Here is a 23,395-nt window from a genome sequence, read left to right on the forward strand (position 1 = left end):
TTCCTTTTGCCCACCGACCAACTCTGGGTCTTGTCCAAGGTTGCCCTAGGGCCTTAGTTTCTTCTTTCTCTGTGATTTCTCTTTCTTTTTTCTGAGTTTCAACTTTTACCTTTATGTTGGGTTCCATGCATGGGGTTATGTTTGGGGGGTGCTGGGCCAAGTCAACAGATTGGAAAACGAAGACTCAGGCCCTGACTTCGGGCTTGAGAAGCGAGGAGTTTCCATTCCTTTGCTCATTTCCTGGCACTTCCAGCTCCTTCTCAGAATCCCTTATGTTTGGAGAATGTTGACCACCTGATAGAACTGCCCCGAACATTCCTATATTTTTTAAAATATATGTATTTTTTTCATTTATTTATTTTTGATGTAGAGAGACAGAGCACAAGTCGGGGAGGGGCAGAGAGAGAGGGAGAGACAGAATCTGAAGCAGGCTCCAGGCTCAGAGCTGTCAGCACAGAGCCCGACACGGGGCTTGAACTCACAAACCGCGAGATCATGACCTGAGCTGAAGTCTGACGCTCAACCGACTGAGCCATTCAGGCGCCCCTTCATATTTTTTTATTTCAACTTTTCTTTGCCTTCTCATCTCTTCTTTCTTCTTTCCTGTCTGTCTCAGAGGAAGAAGACAGACTGTGTTCTGTGTGATGCTGATGTTGGTGCTATGATCCCGACTCTTCTGACACATCTCAGGGCTATTGCCTCATCACTCATTCTCTCTCTGAGGGAAGTACCTCTTTTTGAACATGGCTCTGTGTACAAGGTCTGTGCTTGGCATTTTCCACATATGGGATCCTTTACGTCTCACAGAACTGCCTGATTCATCTGCCCAAGGCAGCACTCTAGGATATTGTCCCTTCCCCCTCGCTCATGAAACTTTGTTGGCTACTCATTGCCTACAAAATGAAGCATGGATTTCTCAACTTATCATCCAGTGCTCTCGACTGTCCTAGCTCCTCCCTTTCATACCCTTTTCTTATTCTGGTCAAGTCAAGCTGTGCTCCACGCTCCCAGGAATCCCTGGGAATATGCCTCCTCTGTATCTGTGCCCCCTCTGTTCAGTCTTTCCCATCTACCTTCACATGATTAAGGCCTGCCTCCTCATGAAAAGTTCCAGTTCAGATGCCCTCTCCTTTGTGAAGCATTCTCTGATAGTCTCAACTAAAATCATCTTCCATTTCTCTGAATCACTGTGGCATTTTCTTTGTACCTGTCTTGTGAACATTCATCACATTCTACTTTGATTTAAGACTGTATCTTAAATCAGTGATTTATCTTAAATCAGTAATATCCTCAGTGATATTTAAAAAAATTTTTTTTAAGTTTATTTATTTTTGAGGGGAGGTGCAGAGAGAGAGGGAGACACAGAATCCGAAGCAGGCTCCAGGCTCTCAGCTGTCAGCACAGAGCCCAATGCAGGGCTTGAACTCCTGGACCACGAGATCATGACCTGAGCCAAAGTCGGACGCTTAACCGACTGAGCCACCCAGGCACCCCCTCAGTGATATTTTTAAGCTCCTTGAGGACAGAGCCTGTGCTTTGCTCATGAACACTTAGCACTTTGCCTTTTACTACAGCTGCTCAATAAATTTATTACTTCATTAAGCAAACATCTGTTGAGAGTCTGAGATTAATTTCCTGCCTTCTCTTTTTCAATAAATGTTTGCTGAATTAAACAACACTTATATGGTGGCCCTCCTTCCAGATTCCCTCTGCTCTAATAGCATTGGCATTTTGCTGCCAGAGTGATTGCCCACACTACTTTGGTCATTTCATTGTTCTTCATAATGCCTTCAGTGCTTCCTTGTTACTAACTGCAGTAAATAAAATGCTTCAGCCTAGTTTTCTAGGTCTTATATTAACTTCTCCAAACATTTTTGAGCATCTCTGTCAGAAGACTTCCTTGAGGAAATGATTGTGTGGTTTTACCTTTTAAAGATGGAGTTGGTCAGGCTCTATGTATGTGTGTGTATATGCGTGGGTGCATGCACATGTGAGGTGTGTGTGTGTGTGTGTGTGTGTGTGTGTGTGTGTGTGTTGGAGGCAGTGGTGCAGAGCAGAAAGGGAAGTCATGGTTGAGGAAGGGGCACAAGCAAAGACATGGCAGTGGAAAACTTTACAGTGTGTGAAGGAAACTATGAGCAGTTTGGTATTTGGTGTGGATATGGAGGACCACAACCTGTGGTAAGGATTGGACTTGACCTTTTAGGTCAGAGGTTGTGAAATTGTGCTTGCTGGAATTCTAGGGGTTCTGTGGAGCCTTTGGAAAGGGAAAAAGAAGACCTGAAACATTTTAAGGAGAGAAGGAACATGGTCTGAGTTGTGGCTTCTGTCAGATACAGGGGCAGCTCAGCGAAGGGTGCACTTGAAAGGGTCAAGTCTGATAGCAGGAGCCCGTGAGAGGCAGTGAAGGGTAGAAACAAGGATGGAACAGAGACAGTACTTAGAAGGCGAAATTGATGGGACTTGGCCACGGAAAGTGGATATGGGGTGAGGGAGAAAGAAATGGGGACAACGGCAACCCACAGGTTTCTGGCTTAGGAGGAAGAGCATAAAAGTTTATGCGGGTCAGAAATAGGGTTTGTTTGGAGACAGATTGCATTGGAGGTGCATTCTTGCTGCCCTGTTCCTTACCTATCGAAGGTGTTCCCCGACTGGAGCCTGTTGCACTGGGCGGAGGTCTGTTGCTACCTGGCCCTCTCTGTTCATGCCCGTTCCTGTGAGAGGGCTCGTGGTTCCCTCTGCCACTTTCTGTGAAAAATGGTCTGCCCACCAGGATCCTACTCAGTCTCTTCTCCCCCACCAACACCCCACAGCCTCTCTTATCTCAGCCCTTATCGACGAGCCTTCCTCCATATTCTTTCAGTACTTAAGATTCTCAACAACTGATTTTAATGCCAATTACAGATTATTTTATATTATTTGGTGTTTTTTTCAAATGTGTTAATCTTATTCTCTAATGAAGTAGTAAGTTCCTTAATGATAAGGGCCTCCTTTTACTCTGTATCCCCATAACACCTAGAGGAGTGGTTGGTTTTTTAGCTTTATTTACTTTTGAGAGAGAGAAAGAGAGCGAGTGTGTGCGAGCAGGGGAGGGGCAGAGACGGGGAGAGAGAGAGAGGGACAGAGGATCTGAAGCGGGTTCTGCATTGACAGCAGCAAGCCCAATGAGGGGCTCGAACTCATGAACTGTGAGATCATGACCTGAGCCGAAGTCGGACACTCAACCGACCGAGCCACCTAGGTGCCCATAGAGTACTAAGAACCTATCCGGTTATGGGACGCCTGGGTGGGTCAGTCGGTTAAGTGTCTGATTCTTGATTTCGGCTCAGGTCATGATCTCGTGGTTGTGGGATCAAGCCCCGAGTTGGGCTCTGTGCTACACATGGAGCCAGCTTAGGATTCTCTCTCTCCCTCTCCTTCTGCCCTTCCCCTGCTTACACTCTCTCCCTCTGTCTTTAAAAAACAAAAACCAAAGAATACACCTGGTTGCTCACTGAATACACAGACTCCTAGAACATTAGAACTCAAGGCAGTGTTTTTCACACTTGACTATGTATGAGAAACTGCTCCAGAGTGTGTTAGAATGTGGACATTTAGTTCATCGGTGGTTCTGATGCACCATGGTTCTGATATGGTGTTTTGTTTTGTTTTAATTCTTTTTTTTTTTAACATTTATTTTATTATTATTTAAAAAAAATTTTTTTTAACGTTTATTTATTTTTGAGACAGAGAGCATGAACAGAGGAGGGTCAGAGAAAGAGGGAGACACAGAATCTGAAACAGGCTCCAGGCTCTGAGCTGTCAGCACAGAGCCCGAAGCGGGGCTCGAATTCACGGACCGCTAGATCATGACCTGAGCCGAAGTTGGACGCTGAACCGACTGAGCCACCCAGGCGCCCCAACATTTATTTTATTATTGAGAGAGGGAGAGACAGAGTATGAGCTGGGCAGAGAGAAGAGGAGACACAGAATCCAAAGCAGGCTCCAGGCTCCGAGCTGTCAGCACAGAGCCCGACGTGGGGCTCGAACTCACAAACTGTGAGATCATGACCCGAGCTGAAGTTGGACGCTTAACCAACTGAGCCACCCGGGCACCCCTGTTTTGTTTTAATTCTTAAGTTAGTTAACATACTGTGTAGTCTTGGCTTCAGGAGTAGAAGCCAGTGATTCATCACTTACGTACAACACCCAGTGCTCATTCCAACAAGTGCCCTCCTTAATATCTGTCACCCATTTAACTCATTCTCTCACTCACTTTCCCCCTCATCAACCCTCAGGTTTTTGTTTTTGTTTTTCTGTATTTAAGAGTCTCTTATGGTTTGCCTCCCTCTCTGTTTTGATCTTATTTTCCCTACCCTTCCCCTATGATCATCTGTTAAGTTTCTTAAATTCCACATATGAATGAAATCATATGATATCTGTCTTTCTCTGACCTGATGTAGCTGGTTTTTAAACAACACTTAGGGAGGCACTGGTTTAAAAGAAGCTTAAAGATCAACTAACCTAATTCTGTCACTTGATAGAGAGTGAGCTTATGGCCAGTTTTTTAGATTGTCCAGTGGCAGACCCAGACTGGGAGCCAAGTCCCCCTCTCCTGGCCTACTTTTCCCCTACCACCAGCCCACTGCTTCCACGTTAGTCGAAACATGTCTTTCCCGAAGCTGAAATCCCCTTTAGAAAAATAAGGCAGCATTTTGTTTCACTTAAACATTGCCAGAGCGAATGAGAGGTATGTTGACACATGCCATCTTTGTCCTATAGAAATTTCCAGTCTTAGGTATTAGGAGAAAAGACAACCATCTCTTTACCTTGCTGTGAGAGAATCCTAGAGGGAAAAATACCTACCGGCTGTGGTTTGATCAATTGGATGCCATTTTAGCGGCCTTTCTTCCGCAGAGGAAAACATCTGGATGGAGATGAACTGAGCCTAATTTTGTACAACTCATGTTTTCGTGTTTTTTGTGAAGCATGTCAGTAATGAAAAATACAATTTTGTTTTCAGTGGTACCTAAATATAAATGTCTATTTAAGTGTACTTTGGTAGTTTGAATAGTAAGTTGACTTACTGGTTTTCCTTGGCATCATGGAGTGTTATGGAGAGAAATGGTGAATGTCATTTCAAGGCACTCCGTTTTCTTTATTCAATCTTTTAAAAAAAAAAATTAATTCAGTGGCTGGGATCCAATTATGGTGGGCCATAAATCTGTCAGCAAACCTGAAATGGCTCCAGATGAAAAATGTGGGCTGTGCGTAAGGTCTTTATTTTTGAGCTGAAAGACAGGGAAGGATTCTCCCTGGTGGTCTTCCCAATTTCTTTCCATTCTAAGTGCCACACACAAAATCTGCTGGGCTTTTTCCTTCTGTAAATCATATCACTTTTTTTTTTTTTTTTTTTTTTTAAGTAGCAAGGGCTGTTTTTAAAAAATTGGTGGTGTCTGAAAAAGACATTGGGAGAATGCCAGTGAAATAGCGGGTGTGGATTTCAGTGAGACTTTGGACAAAATCTCTCATGACTTCCTTGAGGGCAATAGAGAGAAAAATCAGGTGCTGTTGTTAGAAGGGTTTGTAGGTGCTTGGGACAACCTACCTCAAAGTGTATATCAGTAATTATTGTTACCTGGGGGGAGCTCTCATGTGCTGTGAGGCAGGATCAGCCCTTGGAACGTTCACTTTTTTCCATCAGTGATGACATGGAAATTACAAGGATGTGGATGCTTGTCCGATAGAAGGATAATGTTTGCTTAATTAGCGCTGTCAAAAATTGAAACCGTCTGCCCTGCAAAATAGTGTGTGCCCACCATTGGAAGGGTTTCAGTGCTGCCTTTGTGACCATCTGTTGGAGAGTCTCTAGAGGGAACTTCTGCTTGGGAAGGTGGCTGAACTAAATTATGTTTACATTCCATTCTAACCCGAAGATTCAATTAGTGTACCATATTTGGCTCTAAAGTGATTAGTAAAATTCCTTTCTTGGAATCCATTGTAAATCTCTGATTTACAACGTTGGAAACCAGAGCTTCTCAGGTACCCCGAGGACTATAGTGATGTGTGGTGTATATTCATGGCATAAACTCGCCTTCAGACGTGAGACCTTCGACTAAGTGAGTTGAATATATGTGAAGAGGTGCTATAAACACATTTTTTTTTTTCCAGGAGCACTGATTTCTTCTTTGAAGGATTAACTAAAAGTAAAGGATAGAGGAAGATAGGCCAAAAAATAGAAAATGAAAGCACCAGTGCAGCCAGGTTTTTGTTTTTGTTTTTGTTTTTGTTTTTGATTTTTTTGTCAGATGTCTGAAGCTGAGTGGCTCTTGAAGGAGCTTGCTAGGAGCCCAGGCCAATTACTCTGGGGCAGGACGTACTTCCCATACTGTTCTTACCAGCTTCCTTCATGAGGCTGGACAAGGGAATATTTTAATGATTTTTTATAAAACTGACAAAAATAAAACACAAGAGAATCTTCACCTGGTCACCCTACTAATTGTCTTCAATGAGACATCTTCATTCATAAGGAAATTTGAAATTCCTATCATTAATAATTTCATCTTAAAAAAATTTTTTTTTAATGTTTATTTATTTTTGAGATAGAGCACAAGCAGGGGAGGGACAGAGGGAGAGGGAGACACAGAATCTGAAGCAGGCTCCAGGCTCTGAGCTGTCAGCACAGAGCCTGACATGGGGCTCAAACCCACGGACTGCAAGATCATGACCTGAGCTGAAGTTGGATGCTTACTGACTGAGCCACCCAGGCGCCCCAATAATTTCATCTTTTAAACTTGAATCCCAATGGTATGGGTTTCTCTTTTTAAATTATTAAGGTGTAGTTGACATAGTAGTTTTAGGTGAAGGGTTTCCTGGGAGAAGTGAAACTTAGGGTGATTAATATACATTTTCTGGAGAATAAGTACTTGAAGGATTGAAGGAAAGCATTTGGAACAATTAAGCTTTAATAAAATTAAGAGAGCAAACGTGATTACTTTCCTCCTGCTGGTAGAATGACATATAATTTTGAAATTCTGGAGGAAGCACACGTGCTTTTCCCATTTTTATTTATAGATTTTTAACAGCCTATGCTTTACACCCTGTCACTTTTTTCTTTCTTTTCTTTTTTTGTTTTTAAATAACAGCTAACAATTTTCACCTCGAACTCATTCACAGACATTTGAAAAGGTGGTATCTTTGGAGAAAGCTTGCGGCTGATCACACGATCACCCACTAGATTTAATGTTGTCCAGATGACATTGAATGTCTATAAAAGTCATCAAGCAAAGCTTTGAAAAACAAGCACTGCATATGAGCATCACCGATGGGTTCTTTGTTAAAGAAATAATAGAGAGCTGTGAATTTCTGAATTAACCCACCTGTCAGTTGAGCCCAGAGGAAGTCAGACTGCCCCCGTCTGCCACCCATGTTCACCCCTTGGAATACCCAGTCACGGCTGGATTGATTTGAGAAATGAGCATTGTGTTCCTCAGTATTCTTTTGTCTTTCTCTAAAGGGGATAATGAAGTAGAATCTCTCCACCTGCTGTGTGAGAAGCAGAATCTACCTCTTTACACCCAAATCATAGAACTTTAATATCTTTCCAGGATTGAGAAGAGTTGTTTAAGGCCATCGTTTCAGACTTGACATTTTTGCTTGTGTTTTCCAGACTGTTTATTCTATGGCTCCATTCCCTTTCCCACAGTTGGCAGAGCTGAGGGAAAAATACACCTACAACATTACACCATTCCCAGCCACAGTTAAACCCACCTCAGTTTCTGGGTAAGGTCTTTTCCCCCCCCTTGTTGTTTTCATGATGGAAGACTTAATATCTTAATGTGTTGGTGTAACTTCATATTTGTTAAGCCCCAGGTATATCTATTCAAAGTAGTTTGGTACTTAAAATCTGAATGTTTCTTTCCCAAAGGTTTTGATTTAAATTCAAGACAGAGATTTTTAAAACCGTACTTTCCAAAGAAGATTGGAACATAAACTGAAGGAATATTTAGAGACCCCACAACTTATTTAAAAATGTCAAGTGTTAAAAATTTTAATAATTAAAATCGTATAGAACAGGTGCATGAAGAGGCAGATGGCCTAATTTAAAATGAGAAGACAAGAAATTGACAAATATATATCCCTGTATAGGAATTTAGTGTTTGAAAACTTAACATATCAAATCAATAGTGAAAAGTGTATTTAAATCGTGAAAAGCGTATTAAATAGTGAAAAGTGTATTTAAAAGTGTATTTCAATAGTGAAAAGTGTAGTGAAAAAAATGAAATAATAAAACTAGCAGAAGAAAGTGTGGAAGAATGTCTTTAGTTCTTTGGAATTGGAAAGGCCTTAATAATGGACTCAGAAACACAAGGGAAAAAGTTAAGTAGTTTAAAAATAATTTTCTGCATGACTAAAAACAGAACAAAACAAAACCTTCATAAGCAGGCGCAAAAATAGTTTGTGCAAAAATATTTGTAATTGCGGCCTCTCATGTATAAAGTTCCTAGAAATCAGTCAGAAAATGGCTGCCCGACTGAGACACGATGAAAGGATGGGGATTGGTAGTTGATGTATAAAAGGCAGCATCAGTTGTATGAAGAGAAATGCAGCCTAGAACTAGATTGAGACTATGTTTTTATCTGTCAGATTGACAAAAATTCAGAAGGTGGATGTGCACTCTGTTGGTGACGCTATAGGGGGACACTCTTGCACAGTGCAGGCGTAGCGCATTGCTGCAAGATTTGTGGCAGCCCAGATTACTAGTGCACATATCCTTTGACCCAGCAATTCTACCTTTATGACTTATCCCACAGATGTGTTTGTACACCTGCAAAGCACAGTCTGTATAAGGTTATTTATTGCAACATTGCTTATAACGGTATAAGATTGGAAACCACTCAGGTGTGTATTGTCAGTGGCCTGGTTCCATTACATGGGCTACATGCATACAATACAGTGCAGCTGTACAAAAAGGATGAGAAAGCTCTGTGTGTGAACGTGGAGAAAGTTTTAGGTACATAGAAGCAAGGTGCAGAAGAATGTATACAGTATGCTAATAATTATGCAAAAGGAAGAGAAAAATAAGACTATAGTTATCTTTGCTTATCTATGCAATAAAGAAACTGAAGAACACATAGAAATTAGTAGCAATGGTCACCTTTGGGAATTAAGTAGGGCAAAGGCAGAAGTTGGACAGGGATGGGAGAGAGACTTTTTCTGTATGTTATATTCATAGTTATATATAAAAATTAAACCATGTGACTGTATCATTTATTTTTCAAAAACACCACAATTTTCTTTGAATATTTCTTTTTCTTTTATGTTTTCCAAGACGACATGGTAAGGTCAGAGACAGTGATGAAGAGAATGACCCAGACGATGAAGATGCTATCACTAATGCAGTGGGGTGCCTTGGACCTTTCAGCGGGCTCCTGGCACCCGAACTGCAGAAGTACCAAAAGCAAATTAAAGGTAAAGAGGTCGCTTTCTATTTAGATAATCTCAATGTGTTGGGTCACTATAGCAAAGGTATTATTATTGTGTCTGATCAGTGACTACTGTTTCCTCACCTGGTTACCACTATTAAAGGTCTTTGTTAAAAGTGTCTTCTGTGCTACTCTATCATGTAGTAGGATCTCTCTGTTATGTGTTACACACATCATACCTATATCTTTTTCTTATGTGTTTTGCCTCCAGTTTATCTGATTCCACTTCGTATGCTCAGTTCCTTAGCCTGGAACCTGGCATATAATAGATGTTTACCACATTCTGTTTGAATTTAATTGATACAGAATGGCTTCTTTTCCACTATAGAAATACCCTCTAAATCTAAAACATTATGGTAGCCTCTCCTTGAATTTGAGTGATTAGAAACTCATTATCTCATAGGACATTCTGCTCGATCCCTCTGCTTAGCCCATGGTTTCTAGTTGAGAAAAGATAATCTCCACCTACCAGCTCTTTTAATAGTTCTTTTGAACAAAAGACAGCAAGTCTACTCCCTCTTTTATTGGATATCTCTTGAAATCTTTGAGGACATCCATCATGTCCCCCAAATCCTTGTCTATGGTCCAAGATCAAAATTTTTCAGAAGGGATGACTTCCAGAACTTTTGATATTCTGTATATTCACCTTTTAATGTCCTGTAGTGTCCCTCTTAAAAAGTGGTGCTCTGAATTGGATGCTATACTACATTTGTTTTTCTCTTGTAGAGAATGGACTTTTTGTGGTCTGGACACCATCGACGTAATGAACTTTTTTTTTTAAGTTTTTTTTTTTTTTTTTTTGTAAATTTTTGAGACACACACACACACACACACACACACACACACACACACACAGCATGAGCAGGGAGAGGCAGAAAGAGAGGGAGACACACAATTGGAAACAGGCTCCAGGCTCTGAACTGTCATTATAGAGCCCAGTGCAGTCCTTGAACTCCCTGACTGTGAGATCATGACCTGAGCAGAAGTCAGACACCCAACCGACTGAGCCACCCAGGTGCCACAATTCTTGTCAGTTTTAACTAAGTTCAGATTAGCAGGACCCCTTTTAATTTTCTTCTCCTTTTTTTTTTTAATGTTTATTTATTTTTAAGAGAGAGAGAGAGCATACGCAAGCAGGGAAGGTGCAGAGAGAGAGGGAGACACAGAACCCAAAGCAGGCTCCAGGCTCTGAGCTGTCAGCACAGAGCCCAGTGCGGGGCTCCAACTCATGAACTGTGAGATCATGACCTGAGCCAAAGTCGCACACTTAACCGATTGAGCCACCCAGGCACCCCTTAATTTTCTTCTCCTTAAAAATGTGTTTTCCATAAAAAAGGAAGTAAATTTGTCTGATGTTTAAGCTTTACCTGAATAACAGTTTCAGCAGATGCTACGATAGTTGAAATCCTCCACTAATTATTTTTTTAAAAGCGGTTCCCAGGCCGTTTTACACACTGTGCTAGAAAAGTGTATGTAGTGTGTCTGCCCTCACACAGTGCTTATTTCTACTTCTCAGATGTAATCTCAATTTTATTTAAGGGACAAATCTGCTAGTTGTAGGTGTCACAGGAGCAGAAACCACATCAGACAAAACACACATAGGCAGGAATGTGTATTAAATGAATAAAAACATTTCTAGTGATGCAGTGATTCAAAGTTTTGATATGTTTTTTTTAAATATTTGAGAGAGAGAGAGAGAGAGAGACAGAGACAGAGCGTGATCAGGGGAGGGGCAGAGAGAGAGACACAGAATCCAAAGCAGGCTCCAGGCTCTAAGCTGTCAGCACAGAGCCCGATGCAGGACTCAAATTCACAAGCCATGAGATCATCACCTCAGTCGAAGTCAGATGCTTAACTGACTGAGCCACACAGATGCCCCGAAGTCTTGATAATTTTATGGAATGTGTTGCTATTTTTAACTTACGAAAAACTCACTTTTAATGATGGTCTAAACTCTACGAACAGTCAATTCCTTATAAATCCTCATGCAGTTATATGCAAATCTGTCAACTGACTTTAGACACCTGGAGTTATATTTTCCTAAGGGAATTTTAGAAAAAGGCAGTGATATTTATGTGGAAACAGTTGTTCTTATGTCTACAGAATGAGCAAAGTGCTAATAAAATCAAACAGTGAACCCACACAGCTCATTTCAGACCCACAGTTAGGCTAATCAGAAAATGCGGAAATATTTTCAGGACCAAATGAAAACCAGTACAACAAACTGGAGCATGCATCTTTTTTTTTTTTTTTTTTTTTTTTTTTTTTTTTGTGGTTAGAATTCCCTGGAAGTTAAGATACCACTCTGGGGCACAGTGTAATCTTTCTCCTCCATGTCCGTGTCTCTCTCCTTTGGAGTGTAGAACCAAATGAAGAGCAGAGTCTGCGGTCTAATAACATTGCAGAGCTGAGTCCAGGAGCGATCAACTCTTGTCGAAGTGAGTACCACGCAGCTTTCAACAGTATGATGATGGAGCGCATGACCACGGATATCAACGCGCTGAAGCGGCAGTATTCTCGGATTAAGAAGAAGCAGCAACAGCAGGTTCATCAGGTGTATATCCGGGCAGGTAATGTGATTCTTTGTTTGAATCAATTTCCCCTCTGTGTCTTGTGAAGGAAGGAACCATACTCCTGGGATCGCCTCGGTATTGCAACCCTGTAGCTCAGTATCCGCAAACACTGCTGGCATGAGGAAATGACCTATTTAGTATCCCCTTTCTTATTTTATTAGGCTCTACCGAAGAAAAAGACCATGGGTGCCTTTTAGGTACCAAGAACCAGGCACTTGATGGTATTAAACACGTCTGTACTACGTGTGCTTGTGGGGAGGGGTTTACAGATGATGAAACTGTTGCAAACGCCATGCAGTCCTTGGACTTGAGACATTTTTGAGCTCTTGCTTCCTAAATTTTAGGCATTTGAAAATGGAATCTATTAATCTGTGCACTAGTAAATTAAGCTATCCACTGGTCATTTAGGTAGTAATATAACAGAAGTTGTCATCAGAGAAAAAGGAAAAAACCATTCCTGTGCCTCACCAATGGATAGCGGGGTCTTTCTTGGGGATCTGCCGAGAAGAGCAAAAGTGGATTGAGGTTGGAAATGCTCTTTTCCAAGGACTGTCCAGCTGCTTTTTTTGTTTTCTTTTTAAATTCCACAAATCCCAGTGAACAGTCTGCTTTGTGATTTAAAACACGCTGATTTGGGAAGTGGTTTGTCTTGTTCTAACTGAAATCCTAATGAAAATGATGCCTGTCCTGTGTTAAAAGGAAGTTGACTTGGGAGCACGTGACTGATCTTTTACAAAAACTGTACTTACCTTCCACTTACGGGGGAGGAGCGGGTTAACTTCCTGAATATTTTTACTTTGACTTGAATCATTAAGAGGGCATTCACAAAAGAAACAACTCTAGCACTTTAATTTTAAAAACATTGGCTCAAACATATCCTCATTTTTGTCCTTAAAGAAATGAGGCAGGTAAGGATGGATATGCTTCTGTCCTTTTAAAAGATGAGGAAATGGTGACTCAGGAAAGCTTAGCAGGGTTGTATAGCGATGGTCAGTGGTCAGGCCAGGGCTAGACCCCTGTGTTCTGATTCTTTACATAGTCCCTTTTTCGCTTGCGCCCTACACATCTGTGGGTGTGATGGTGAACAGTTGTCGGTGGGTATTAAATCGGCCCAGTGTCTTGTGCTGTAGCTAGGGGGTCAGTAAACTGTGTTCCACAGGCCACATCCGGCTAGCTGCCTGTTTTTGTAACTAAAATTTTATTGGAATACAGGCATGCCCCCTTATTTACATATTGCCTATGACTGCTTTTGCACTACAAAAGTCTAAAATATTTACAGTCGGGAAAAGTTCGCTGGCCCTTATCGGGATCATGGTTTGTGTGGTTCCTTTTAGGGAGATTGTTGCTCAAAGACAAAGAGCATTGGTTTTGAAACTTCGGTGTGCATGTAAATCACTTGGGGATCTGTTAAAATGAAGAGTCTGTTTCAGCAGCTTTGGGGTGGGGCTGAGATGATGCATTTCCAACAAGCTCCTGGGTGGTGCCAGGGTTGCTGGGTGGGGATCACGCTTTGAGTAGCTTTCAGAAGGGATGGTATAAGAGGATTAGCAGTGCAGGTGGAGAGGGTGCACTTGACTTCAGCTTCTGAGATGGGAAGTAAGGTGGTGAGGATGGCGGTTGAGGTACCAGCTTCCCAGGTTAAGGAGGACGAGAAGTTGGGGCCTTTTGGACCCGGTAGCTTCTGTTTTTTGTGGAGAAATCGGAGGAAAAGTTGTTTGCTTTTGGAGGAGTAAGTTGGGGAAGTCAGGTAGGAGCGTAGAGAAAGCAATGAAGATTTGGGTAGGTCATCGAACGGAATGGAAGAGGGAAAGAAAAGGGTTGTTCAGTGGCTTTGAGGACCCAACAAAATAGGAAGTTATGAATCTGAAGGGCTTTCAGTCCACATGTCTGTGTGATTTTTTTTTCCCCTCCCTTTTTGGAAAAGATAAAAATCCAGGTTTGGGATTTTGCCAGGCATAAAGAGATAGGGGTGTCAAGAATGTGGCTATTGGTGAGGCAGCATCCTGGTGACCAGCCATGCATCTAGCCGGGGGAGGAGTGCAAGTGACTCACACATAGACAAGGGGTTATCGGAAGTTTGAAAGATGAGAGAACCCAAGTCTCTGGTTCAGTACCATGTATAATTATCTCGAGAACCTGAGAGCCAGGAGAGCCAAAGAGAAGAATCAGAGACTTAAATATTTTTCAGGTAAGATAGATCTGGGTGGTGAAGTTTCGGATGGAATTGGGGAGGCTGAGGAAGTATGAGGATGGGTCAGTCAGAGAAACAGTCATACAACTGAGGGAGGTAGTAGGATATGGGATGGAGAGGAGACTGTAGTCAACATTTTCAATAAAGACTGGAGTGTGACCCAAGGTACATGACAGCAGTCGAGAAGCGTAGAGGTGAGCTCAGCCAGATGATAGGGATGTCAGGAGGAAGGTTGCTCACACAGAGATGGTAGGGCCTTCTCCTTACTGCTTCTGCCTGCTGTTGTCATCTCTGGGGCCATGTGTGTTTGAGTGCCATCTGAAATAGAGTCTTGGTCGTAGCCACGGGAGGAGGACGACAGGAATACTATCACCAGTGCCCTCCAGGAGAGCACGGCTTTGGTGCTCTCCAGTTTCAGTTTGCTTTCAAAGTCCATTGAGGACACAGGAGTGGGATCAGGAATCAAGTAGCAGTGATCTCCCTACATTTTCACCACCTTCTATCACCTCTGTCATTCTGCCTGCTCTCACCTTTATAATATGCAGTGTGTTCTTTTCCTACCCCTCAGAAGCTCACAGCTGATAATCCATATGGTCGTAGCGTTTGACTTATTTTTAAAACAGTCTTCGAAAGTTTTCTAGGTACAGGACCTCTGAGGTTATTTCTCAGAGAAAAAAACTCTCAGTAAGAAACAGTAGGGTGTCTGTACTTTAGTAATGAGGGGCCAGAGTCTGCTTCTTTTTGTATCCTCAGCCTCTCGTCTCTTCCTTTTGGGAGAGGAGGGAACAGGTACTCCAGGCTCTAGGGTTGAATTCAGTTTCTGTTACCTTCAGTCACATGACTCTGCAAAACCTGGCAGATATGTGGGTTGGGATGTGGGGACAACCTCTGTGATTCCTGTTCTGTGATGGATGGTTTCTCTGTGGTCCATTTCACACAACCTTTCAACGTTTCTTTCAGATAAAGGGCCAGTGACCAGCATTCTCCCATCTCAGGTAAACAACTCTCCGGTCATAAACCACCTTCTTTTAGGAAAGAAGGTGAAGATGTCAAACAGACCTGCCAAGAATGCGGTCATCCACATCCCCGGCCACACAGGAGGCAGAACGTCTCCTGTCCCTTATGAGGACCTCAAGACAAAGCTCAATTCTCCGTGGCGAACTCACATCCGAGTCCACAAGAAGAACATGACGAGGACCAAGAGTCAGCTGGGCTGCGGGGACACCGTTGGGCTGATAGAAGAGCAGAATGAGGGCTGCAAGACTAAGAGCCCGGGGGTGGCGGAGTTCCCCTCCAGCCGCGCAGCGGCAGCTGGAGGAGAAGGTGGCAGCTCGGAAGGCCGTGTGGGGAGGACAATCGAAGGGCAGTCTCCGGAGCCAGCGTTTGGGGATGCCGACGCTGACGTGTCTGCGGTCCAGGTGAAGTTAGAAGCCTTGGAACTGAACCGCAGGGATGCTGCTGCCGACCCCGAGCCCAAGGCACACGCGCCCTGCCAACGGCACTTCCCGGAGCTGCCTGATACGCCCGGGGAAACCAAACCTCCCCAGGGCGGCCACCTGAAAGCACCCATCTTTAGCCCTTTCCCCAGCGTCAAACCACTACGCAAGTCAGCCACTGCCAGGAACTTGGGATTATATGGTCCTACAGAAAGAACCCCAACCGTGCACTTTCCTCACATGAGCAGGGGCTTCAGCAAATCCAGCGGTGGAAACAGTGGCACTAAGAAACGATGATGGCCTTCAGAAGCTTCGACTGTAGATGCGCCTTCCCATGGTGGTAAAAGGGTTCCGGCTAAGGCTCCAAAAGAGTGTTAATTGTCCAGTGAAAATGAATAGATAGGTTCAGAGATGAACACCAGTCTGTAAAGATGGGAAATGGAACTTTTCTAGTGGGAGCCAGGACGGGGATGTTTTCCCACCCACCGCTAACCGATCCAGTGAATTCTTGTGGCAGCATAAATATTGTAGTTTTAAAGCGTGAAGTTTTCCCTATTTTTAATCGTGAGTTGTTTAGAAAAGACTGCGTATTTAGACTGTTAACCCCTCTTCCTTCTTCCTGTTCTGAGGGCTGTCAGGGTCCCTGCGACAACACTCCTCCAAACCTTCTGGTACTCTGGGCGTTAGTGATACTCAAGCATGCACACACTAGCTCGCTAGAACAGAAACTGTACAAAGGAAGTAGGTTTCTTAGTTACAAAAAACATCCTGATTTCCCTCTTCCTGCCCCACTGGGGGAATGTTTGTGTGTGTGCGTTTTTCTTCAGTAGTTTCTCTCAGCCAGTCTGAAGATTGTTTTTTCATTCTAGAGCTAAAGTGCAGGAGAAAAATGTAGATAGCCTTAGTTTCTCTTTCTGCCTGCAAAATGAAGAAAACCCTTTATCTGTTGAAATTTAGGTTAAGCCACCAATTTGAAGATCTTATCCAGAGAACACACACGGGATATGCATTAAGCAATCGCTCTGAACGGCTTGCTGATTCTGCTAAGCTTTCCCCAAGGTTCATTTTTTTCCCCTCTAAGAAGAATTATGGTCCTCAGTGTTGGGATGACTTGGTGGGCTCTCCACGGAGCGTGTCCCGTGTTGTCCGCCGTGCAGCTCACTTACCTACCAGCTCTTCATGGCAGACGCAGCGATGCTCGATCGTGGCTCGAGCCGTGTTCACGGCTGCTGCTCGGAAGCCAGAAACACAGCACCTGCAATTCTGTTACTTGAATTTTGTGCTTTTTTGATTGGAGCACTTTGTTGAGTACTTTTGTTACTTGAACACTGCCTTTCTTTGGAGAAGGCATTAGTGCTTTCTAGCTCTCTCTTACCCACTTCTCTCCTGGTCCCAGCGGGTCAGAGACAGCACCTGTTATCTCCACTATGCAGATGGGAATTCTGAGCCACACGGAGGTGAAGTAGCATTACAGGCAGATACTCAAGGTGAATACTCCCAGTATTCCCTGTGACTTGGTCACATCTCCTCTGGCACGATAGGCAGATTTACTGCTCTTTGTACACAGATGCATTGGCTGTATAGGTTCTAAAAGCCAAGACTGGGAGGCCACTCACTGTACTCCCTCTCGACTCAGAGGACCTTTCTCCAGATGGTACAGAGTCCCGTGATGGCGTTTCACAAAACCAGCTCTGTTTTTACCCAAAAAGGTAGTTCATTTTAAAAATGCTTCGTGCAGCTGTCATTTGAACAAAGGCTCACTCCTCAGTCCCCTTGTCTTACTGTTATCCGAAGAATAGCCTCAGCATCTTTATCCTCCTCTCTGATAGACCTTGACCATGCCTGCAGGCACATTGTCGATGCACGCAGTGTTCATTTGGGCTAATTGGATTGCCAATTCTGAAACCAAAGCTATAATTTTAGAGAGGGCTTCTACTGTGAGAGGTATTAATTTTCATAATAAAATAGAGAATGTGGTAGTGTGGGCTTTTTTTTGAGTAGAAGACACAAGAATGACATACAGTGAGAAAAGCCATGTTATCCCTTTTGTGGTATTTTTACCCCCAAAGGCACTGAAGGTGGAAAATATGACTACTGAGTTATTGCGGTGTTGGTCTCGAATTCTGTGCCACCTGAGGTTGGCATGCAGCTTCTTAAAAAGCAGCCACGCCCACCACCTGTCTTGGGAAGGAAGGAAGTGGGATGTTGGGCTTACCTCGCGTCCCGCCCCAGGGATGAGACCACTGCATTTTTCAAAGTTAAGCAAATGACACGATTTTCTTCCATCTGCTAAAACTTTACAGATAATGATTCCACCTTATATTCTTTTCTCCTCCCCCACCCCAATGAGTCAGAACAGACTCATCCCTTTGAGGGATGTCTGACTGGAATGGAGGAGTAGTCTCTCTTCTCTTGAGTCAGCCCCACGCTCCCTGAGGATCTAGGTCCAGGGAGGTGGATGCTGGGGCGGAGCCGCTTACCACAGTCCTTGGGATGGCGCTGTTGTGTCTGCTAAGTGTCTTAGTGTTGGTGACACAGGCCCCACCAGTTTCCCTCTGATGGTCTTTCTGGGAGAGGGACGGACGAGACGGGCGCATGCTTTGGAAGAAGTATTTTAGCCCAAATGGAAGAATGAATAACTGAAAGGATCATAGTCCTCGGAGGTCAAAATGACCTTGTCAGGATTTTAAAAACCGAAGGATTTCTGTTGAAGCACTCTCTGTACCAATAACATGCATGCATTGTACCGTGTAATCGCAATGTGAATCGGTCAACTTTGGAGACTTGCCTACTTTAGGAAATAGAGAAATCTGCAGTAGCCTTCACCACACAGCATGTACAAAGACCAGTATGGACTCGTTCTCCTCCCTACGTATTGGACACTGTACTCAAGCACCAGAAGTACTTACCAAGTAGCGGTTTCTCGATTTCTAGGTCTGTCTGTCCCCTGTCAGCACTTGTGCGGGGAGTCCCCTCCTTCCAGTGCTTCTGCACCTCAATACTCTTACAAAAGCCTCCAGATGGTTTAAACCTAGTTTGTAATGTTTGACCTATGGGCTGTCACTCTTTGAAACATTGTATTCCTTTTTCTTTTTTCTTTTTTGTCTCTGTTGTTCTGAAGAATTGTACTGATTACAAAGACATGCGCATAAAGATTCTTGTTGGTGTAGCTGTTGTGCCATTTTCTGAGTGCATGCGTAGAATACCGTTGTGACACTGACATTCTCCTTCCTCTTCCGCTTCAACTTTTTCCCCTCCTTGGTCACGGAACTGGGGAAACAGCCCAGTAAGCTCCATCTCCCCCAATCTAATCACTGGGCTGCAGGGCGGCCCGTGACCTCTTGAGAACTTGGCAGAGGAGCGGGTTCCTAGGTATGAGTGAGTAGAGAGTTTACTTAAGAACGTGTGTGTGAATGTACGTGTGTGTATAAAATTAGCCGTTAGGTTTGTCATTTTCCTTTGTTTCCATAAAATAGGACACCAGGAACGTAACTCAGCTTCCTGGTCTCAGGGGTGGGATGTGAATGGACAACTGTGGTCACAGGTACTGCTTCAGCCTGCTCCCTTCATCAAGTCTCCCTTTATTCTTTCTGAGCCACTTTCTTTGCTGCCTCCAGCAATCATTTGAGGCAACGTTTAAAATACATTATTTTTTCGGGGTGCCTGGGTGGCTCAGTTGGTTGAGCATCTGACTCCGGCTCAGGTCATGATCTCACAGTTTGTGAATTCAAGCCCTCTGTTGGGCTCTGTGCTGGCAGCTCGGAGCCTGGAGTCAGCTTCAGATTCTGTGTCTCCTTCTCTCTCTGCCTCTTCCCTGCTTGTGCTCTTTCTCAAATAAACGTTAAAAAATTTTTTTAAAACGTATTATTTCTCCTAATGAAAGAAGTAGCATATATTTTAAGAAAATTTGCAAAACCGAGCATAAGGAATCCTCAGTGTTCTGGTATGGGCTTCTCCGGAACGTTCTTATATGTGTGTGTGCATGTATACACACACAAAAAGGTATATTTAGCTGTCTTTCCAGTAGACGCTCGTATACAGCGTCATTTTCAGTGACTTCCTTCACGTGTTCATGCCAGAATTCAGGACTGTTGTCAAACAGTTGGTTCCTGATTGTAGGTAGTATTTGAGAGCGTCTTAATACTTACATCTTTGTGTACAGACTTAAGTACGTTCTCAAGGTACATTCATCGAGGTGGTGTTACTGGATTAGAAAGTATCGACATTTTGGGGGCACCCGGGTGGTGCAGTCAGCTAAGCCTCTGACACTTGATCTCAGCTTAGGTCATGGTCTTACGATTTGTGATATCAAGTCCCATGTCAGGCTCTGCACTGACAGTGCTAACAAGCCTGCTTGGGATTCTCTCTCTCTCCCTCTCTCTCTCTCTCTCTCTCCCCTTCCCCATGTTCTCTTTCTCTCAAAATAAATGAACTTTAAAAATAGGAACATTTTTGGGGCACCTGGGTGGCTTGGTCGGTTAAGTGTCCGACTTCGGCTCAGGTCATGATCTCATAATTCGTGAGTTCAAGCCCCATGTTGGGCTCTGTGCTGACCGCTCAGAGCCTGGTGCCTGTTTCGGATTCTGTGTCTCTCTCTCTCTCTGGCCCTCCCCTGTTCATGCTCTGTCTCTCTCTCTCTCTCTCAAAAACAAATAAACGTTAAAAAAAATTTTTTTAAATAAAAAAAAAAAAATAGGAACATTTTTAAGTCCTACGTATTGTCAGATTGCCACCATCAAAGGTTGAACTTCTCATTGCAAGCCATGAATAAGAATGCCTGTTTCTCTATGCCCTTGGATGAGGCAGCAGTTTTTTTTTCTTTTTTTTTTTTTCTCTTTTCTTTTTTTCTAGGACCTCCAGTATTGATAGAAGCAGTGATAATGGGCATGCATTCCTCATTCCTGGCTTTTGAAGGAACCATTCAGTAAGATGTTTGCTGAGATTTCTGGTAGGTATCTTTTATCAGGTTAAGGAAATTACCTTTTATTCTTTGTTCACTAAGGTTTAAAAAAAATCAGCAGGTACAGTTGACCCTCAAACAGCAGGAATTTGAACTGTGGAGGTCCACTTATATGTGGATTTCATAAATACAGTGCAGTACTATAAATACATTTTTCTTAGAATTTTCCTAACATTTTCTTTTGTCTGGCTTACTTTATGATAAGAATACAGTGTAATACATATATCATACAAAAAATGTGTTAATTGGAGGTTTATATTATTGGTAAAGCTTCTGGCTAACAGGCTGTTAGTAGTTAAGTTTTGGGGGAGTCAAAAGTTATACGTGGATTTTCAACTGTGCTTCTCACCCTCGTGTTGCTCAGTGGTTAATTGTATTGAACTTTGTCAAATGATGTCGCATTGCATACTTTGAGAAGAAACTAGTGTGTGAGATTTGAACTCAAACTTGAGGAAATGACCACTACCAGGTTTCTTCTAAGAGTATTCGATATTTTAGAGTTGGAAGTGATAGCAGTAAAAGTTTTATGTGCAAATTGTCATTGCAGTGAATTTACTAGTAGAAATTTGGAAAGAATATCTGAGAACAGAGGAAATGGTTGGGGTGAACTATGGTTCATCCATAAGATGGAAATGCCCTGGTCCATGAGTGTTTCCCCCGTTGGAATGGCTGTTATCTATTACATAAGGCAGTTCAGGTGAAAGTCAGCAAAGTGTGGAGTCGTGGGGCCCCTGGGATACAGCCATAGATGGGAGGCCCTTACCGGACGGTAGCTAAAGTAGAACCAGGCAGCTTTTCTTTCACAAAGACAGCCTGCGCTCGATCGCATGGGGACTGAATGGGGACTGGGAGATTGTTGGGGTTGGATCAGCTCCCGAGAGGTTCCCTGTTGGCCAGCTCCTGAACCTGAGTCTGCATCTCTCCTGGAGCTCAGCTCAGGTCAGACCTACTGATGACTTGAAAAGTCCTGCTCTGTCTCATCTTCTTCACCTCGTCCAGCACACCCACTCCTTATCTGATTGCTCCATTCTGCACCCCAGAGGCCTCAAGAATCCTGGAGTTAAACAAACAACAACAACAACAAGGAGTTGACTGTTCCTTAATTTTTGTATTCCTGCTACAATTCTAGTTTTCCTTTGGGCAATGCTGATCGTTGGGAAGGAGGTGGATCAGTTCCCTTCGGGAACCAACAGGGCCGGGAGGGAGCTAGCCGATACCTCAGCCCAGATGTCTCCCCACCCCTGAGGAGTCCACAAATCTGTATTCAGCAAACAAACAAACACCCTAGTAAATTTGACACTGAGCTAGATTTGGCAACCACTGTCATTCTATTTTAGCGGTATCTTAACTAGTCCCCCTCCCTGCTGCCGTAAGTACACAGTTGCCAGTGTGATCCTTCCAAAATGAAAAACTTATCAGGCCATCCCTCCAGTCAAAATCCTATCGTACCCCATTTTCTGGGGGATAAAATCTGAAATCCTTAGTTTAGCATGATCTGGTGCATGGATATTGTTGGAGCTTTTTTCCCTACCTCTTTCCCGTTCGTCACCTTCTACGTCCTGTCATCCCCACAACAACATCTACCATTCGTTTCCATGTGCTAGGCATTGTCCTGGCTCCTTCATATATGTTATCTTGCTTATTCCTTCCAAGAACCCTGTGAAGCATATTATCCGTGTATTACACAGATGGTGGATATGAGGTGAGCGGTTATGTCCTTGTCCACGGCCACCTAGCTGATAAATAGCAGAGTCCTGATCTTTCTGACACCAGACTGAGCTCTTTTCTCTGCTGCACCGACAACTTTGCAAACAACTTGACATACCCTGAGAGGTCCTTGCCCTCGCAGCATTCTTGTAACTGTGTATTCACAAACCTCTGCCTAGAGCACCCTGCTTGCTCCAGTCTGTCTGAGAAACACCCACTTGTCCTTTTAATCTTATCCAACACGTTAATGAGGTCAAATCCAATTTGTCACTTTCCAGTTCTTTGATTTTTGTGCAAATTACTTAATAGCTGGGAGCTTTGGTTTCCCCATCTGTACAGTGAGAATAGTAATTTCAACCTCATAAGGTTTCTTGTGGAGTCTGCTATTTTTGCTGCCTACAATTAACTCTCTCCCTTTGGCAGCAATGCTCTGATTTTGCTTGCGGGGTTGGCCCTCTTCCTTCTGTTGGAGTACTTCCGGGGAGGTTGATGCCCCTGGAGCACAGGGCCACAGCTAAGCCAGTCAGCATTCTCCCTCCTCCATCCCTGGTGTCTGGCCTATGGACATGCACACAGGCAAAGAAAGTTTTGAAATCTTGGGGAAGATTCCTGGGCTCTTGTTTTGAAATCTTGGGGAAGCCGACTTGCTCATTTCTGCTGGGTTTGCACCTGGGTGGAAAATCCCATAAGTTGCTGCTGGGAGTGGTCTTGTAACCACGAGGGCAGAACCTGCTGGAGAAGAGAGTCAACACGGAGCAAGTGGAGCTGAGAAACCACACCCTTTTCATATCAAGTGATCCTTGGATCAGGCCATGCCTGCAACTAAATACGTCTCTCTACGACACTTTGTTAGGTAAGCAGACGTTGGAATGCTAGCCCAGTTTGCGCAGGTTTTCTATTGTTCCTATTAAAGGTCTCTTACTTGGAACAGGGATGTTATAAAGATTACAGAGTATAAAGGCAAAGCAGTGGATGCAGCACCAGTGAAAAATAGTTAATATTTTTTACTTTATAGTAATTCAAGCCTCTCCTGAGCTGCTTTCTCTTAGTTTTGGCTTTGTCCT

General features: G+C 43.4%; 1 protein-coding gene across 5 annotated transcripts in view; it reads left to right on the forward strand.

The window, feature by feature from the left end:
- The window catches only part of TBC1D30 (TBC1 domain family member 30), an 89,807-nt gene extending 68,873 nt beyond the window's left edge, over window positions 1–20,934 (forward strand). For 2 of the 5 annotated variants that reach the window (XM_045464853.1, XM_045464855.1), the window contains 5 exons: window positions 7,649–7,761; window positions 9,311–9,450; window positions 11,828–12,034; window positions 12,199–12,258; window positions 15,189–18,833. In XM_045464853.1, coding sequence (XP_045320809.1) covers window positions 7,649–7,761; window positions 9,311–9,450; window positions 11,828–12,034; window positions 12,199–12,258; window positions 15,189–15,961 — 1,293 coding nt within the window. In that variant the 3' untranslated portion in view covers window positions 15,962–18,833. Of the gene's footprint in view, window positions 1–7,648; window positions 7,762–9,310; window positions 9,451–11,827; window positions 12,035–12,198; window positions 12,259–15,188; window positions 18,834–20,515 lie in introns of those variants that run through there. The other 3 variants (XM_045464854.1, XM_045464856.1, XM_045464857.1) reach the window with 2 other exon arrangements.
- The last annotated feature ends 2,461 nt before the right edge of the window (window positions 20,935–23,395 follow it).

The sequence above is a fragment of the Leopardus geoffroyi genome, chromosome B4 (assembly GCF_018350155.1).
Source record: "Leopardus geoffroyi isolate Oge1 chromosome B4, O.geoffroyi_Oge1_pat1.0, whole genome shotgun sequence".
Lineage (NCBI taxonomy): Eukaryota > Metazoa > Chordata > Mammalia > Carnivora > Felidae > Leopardus > Leopardus geoffroyi.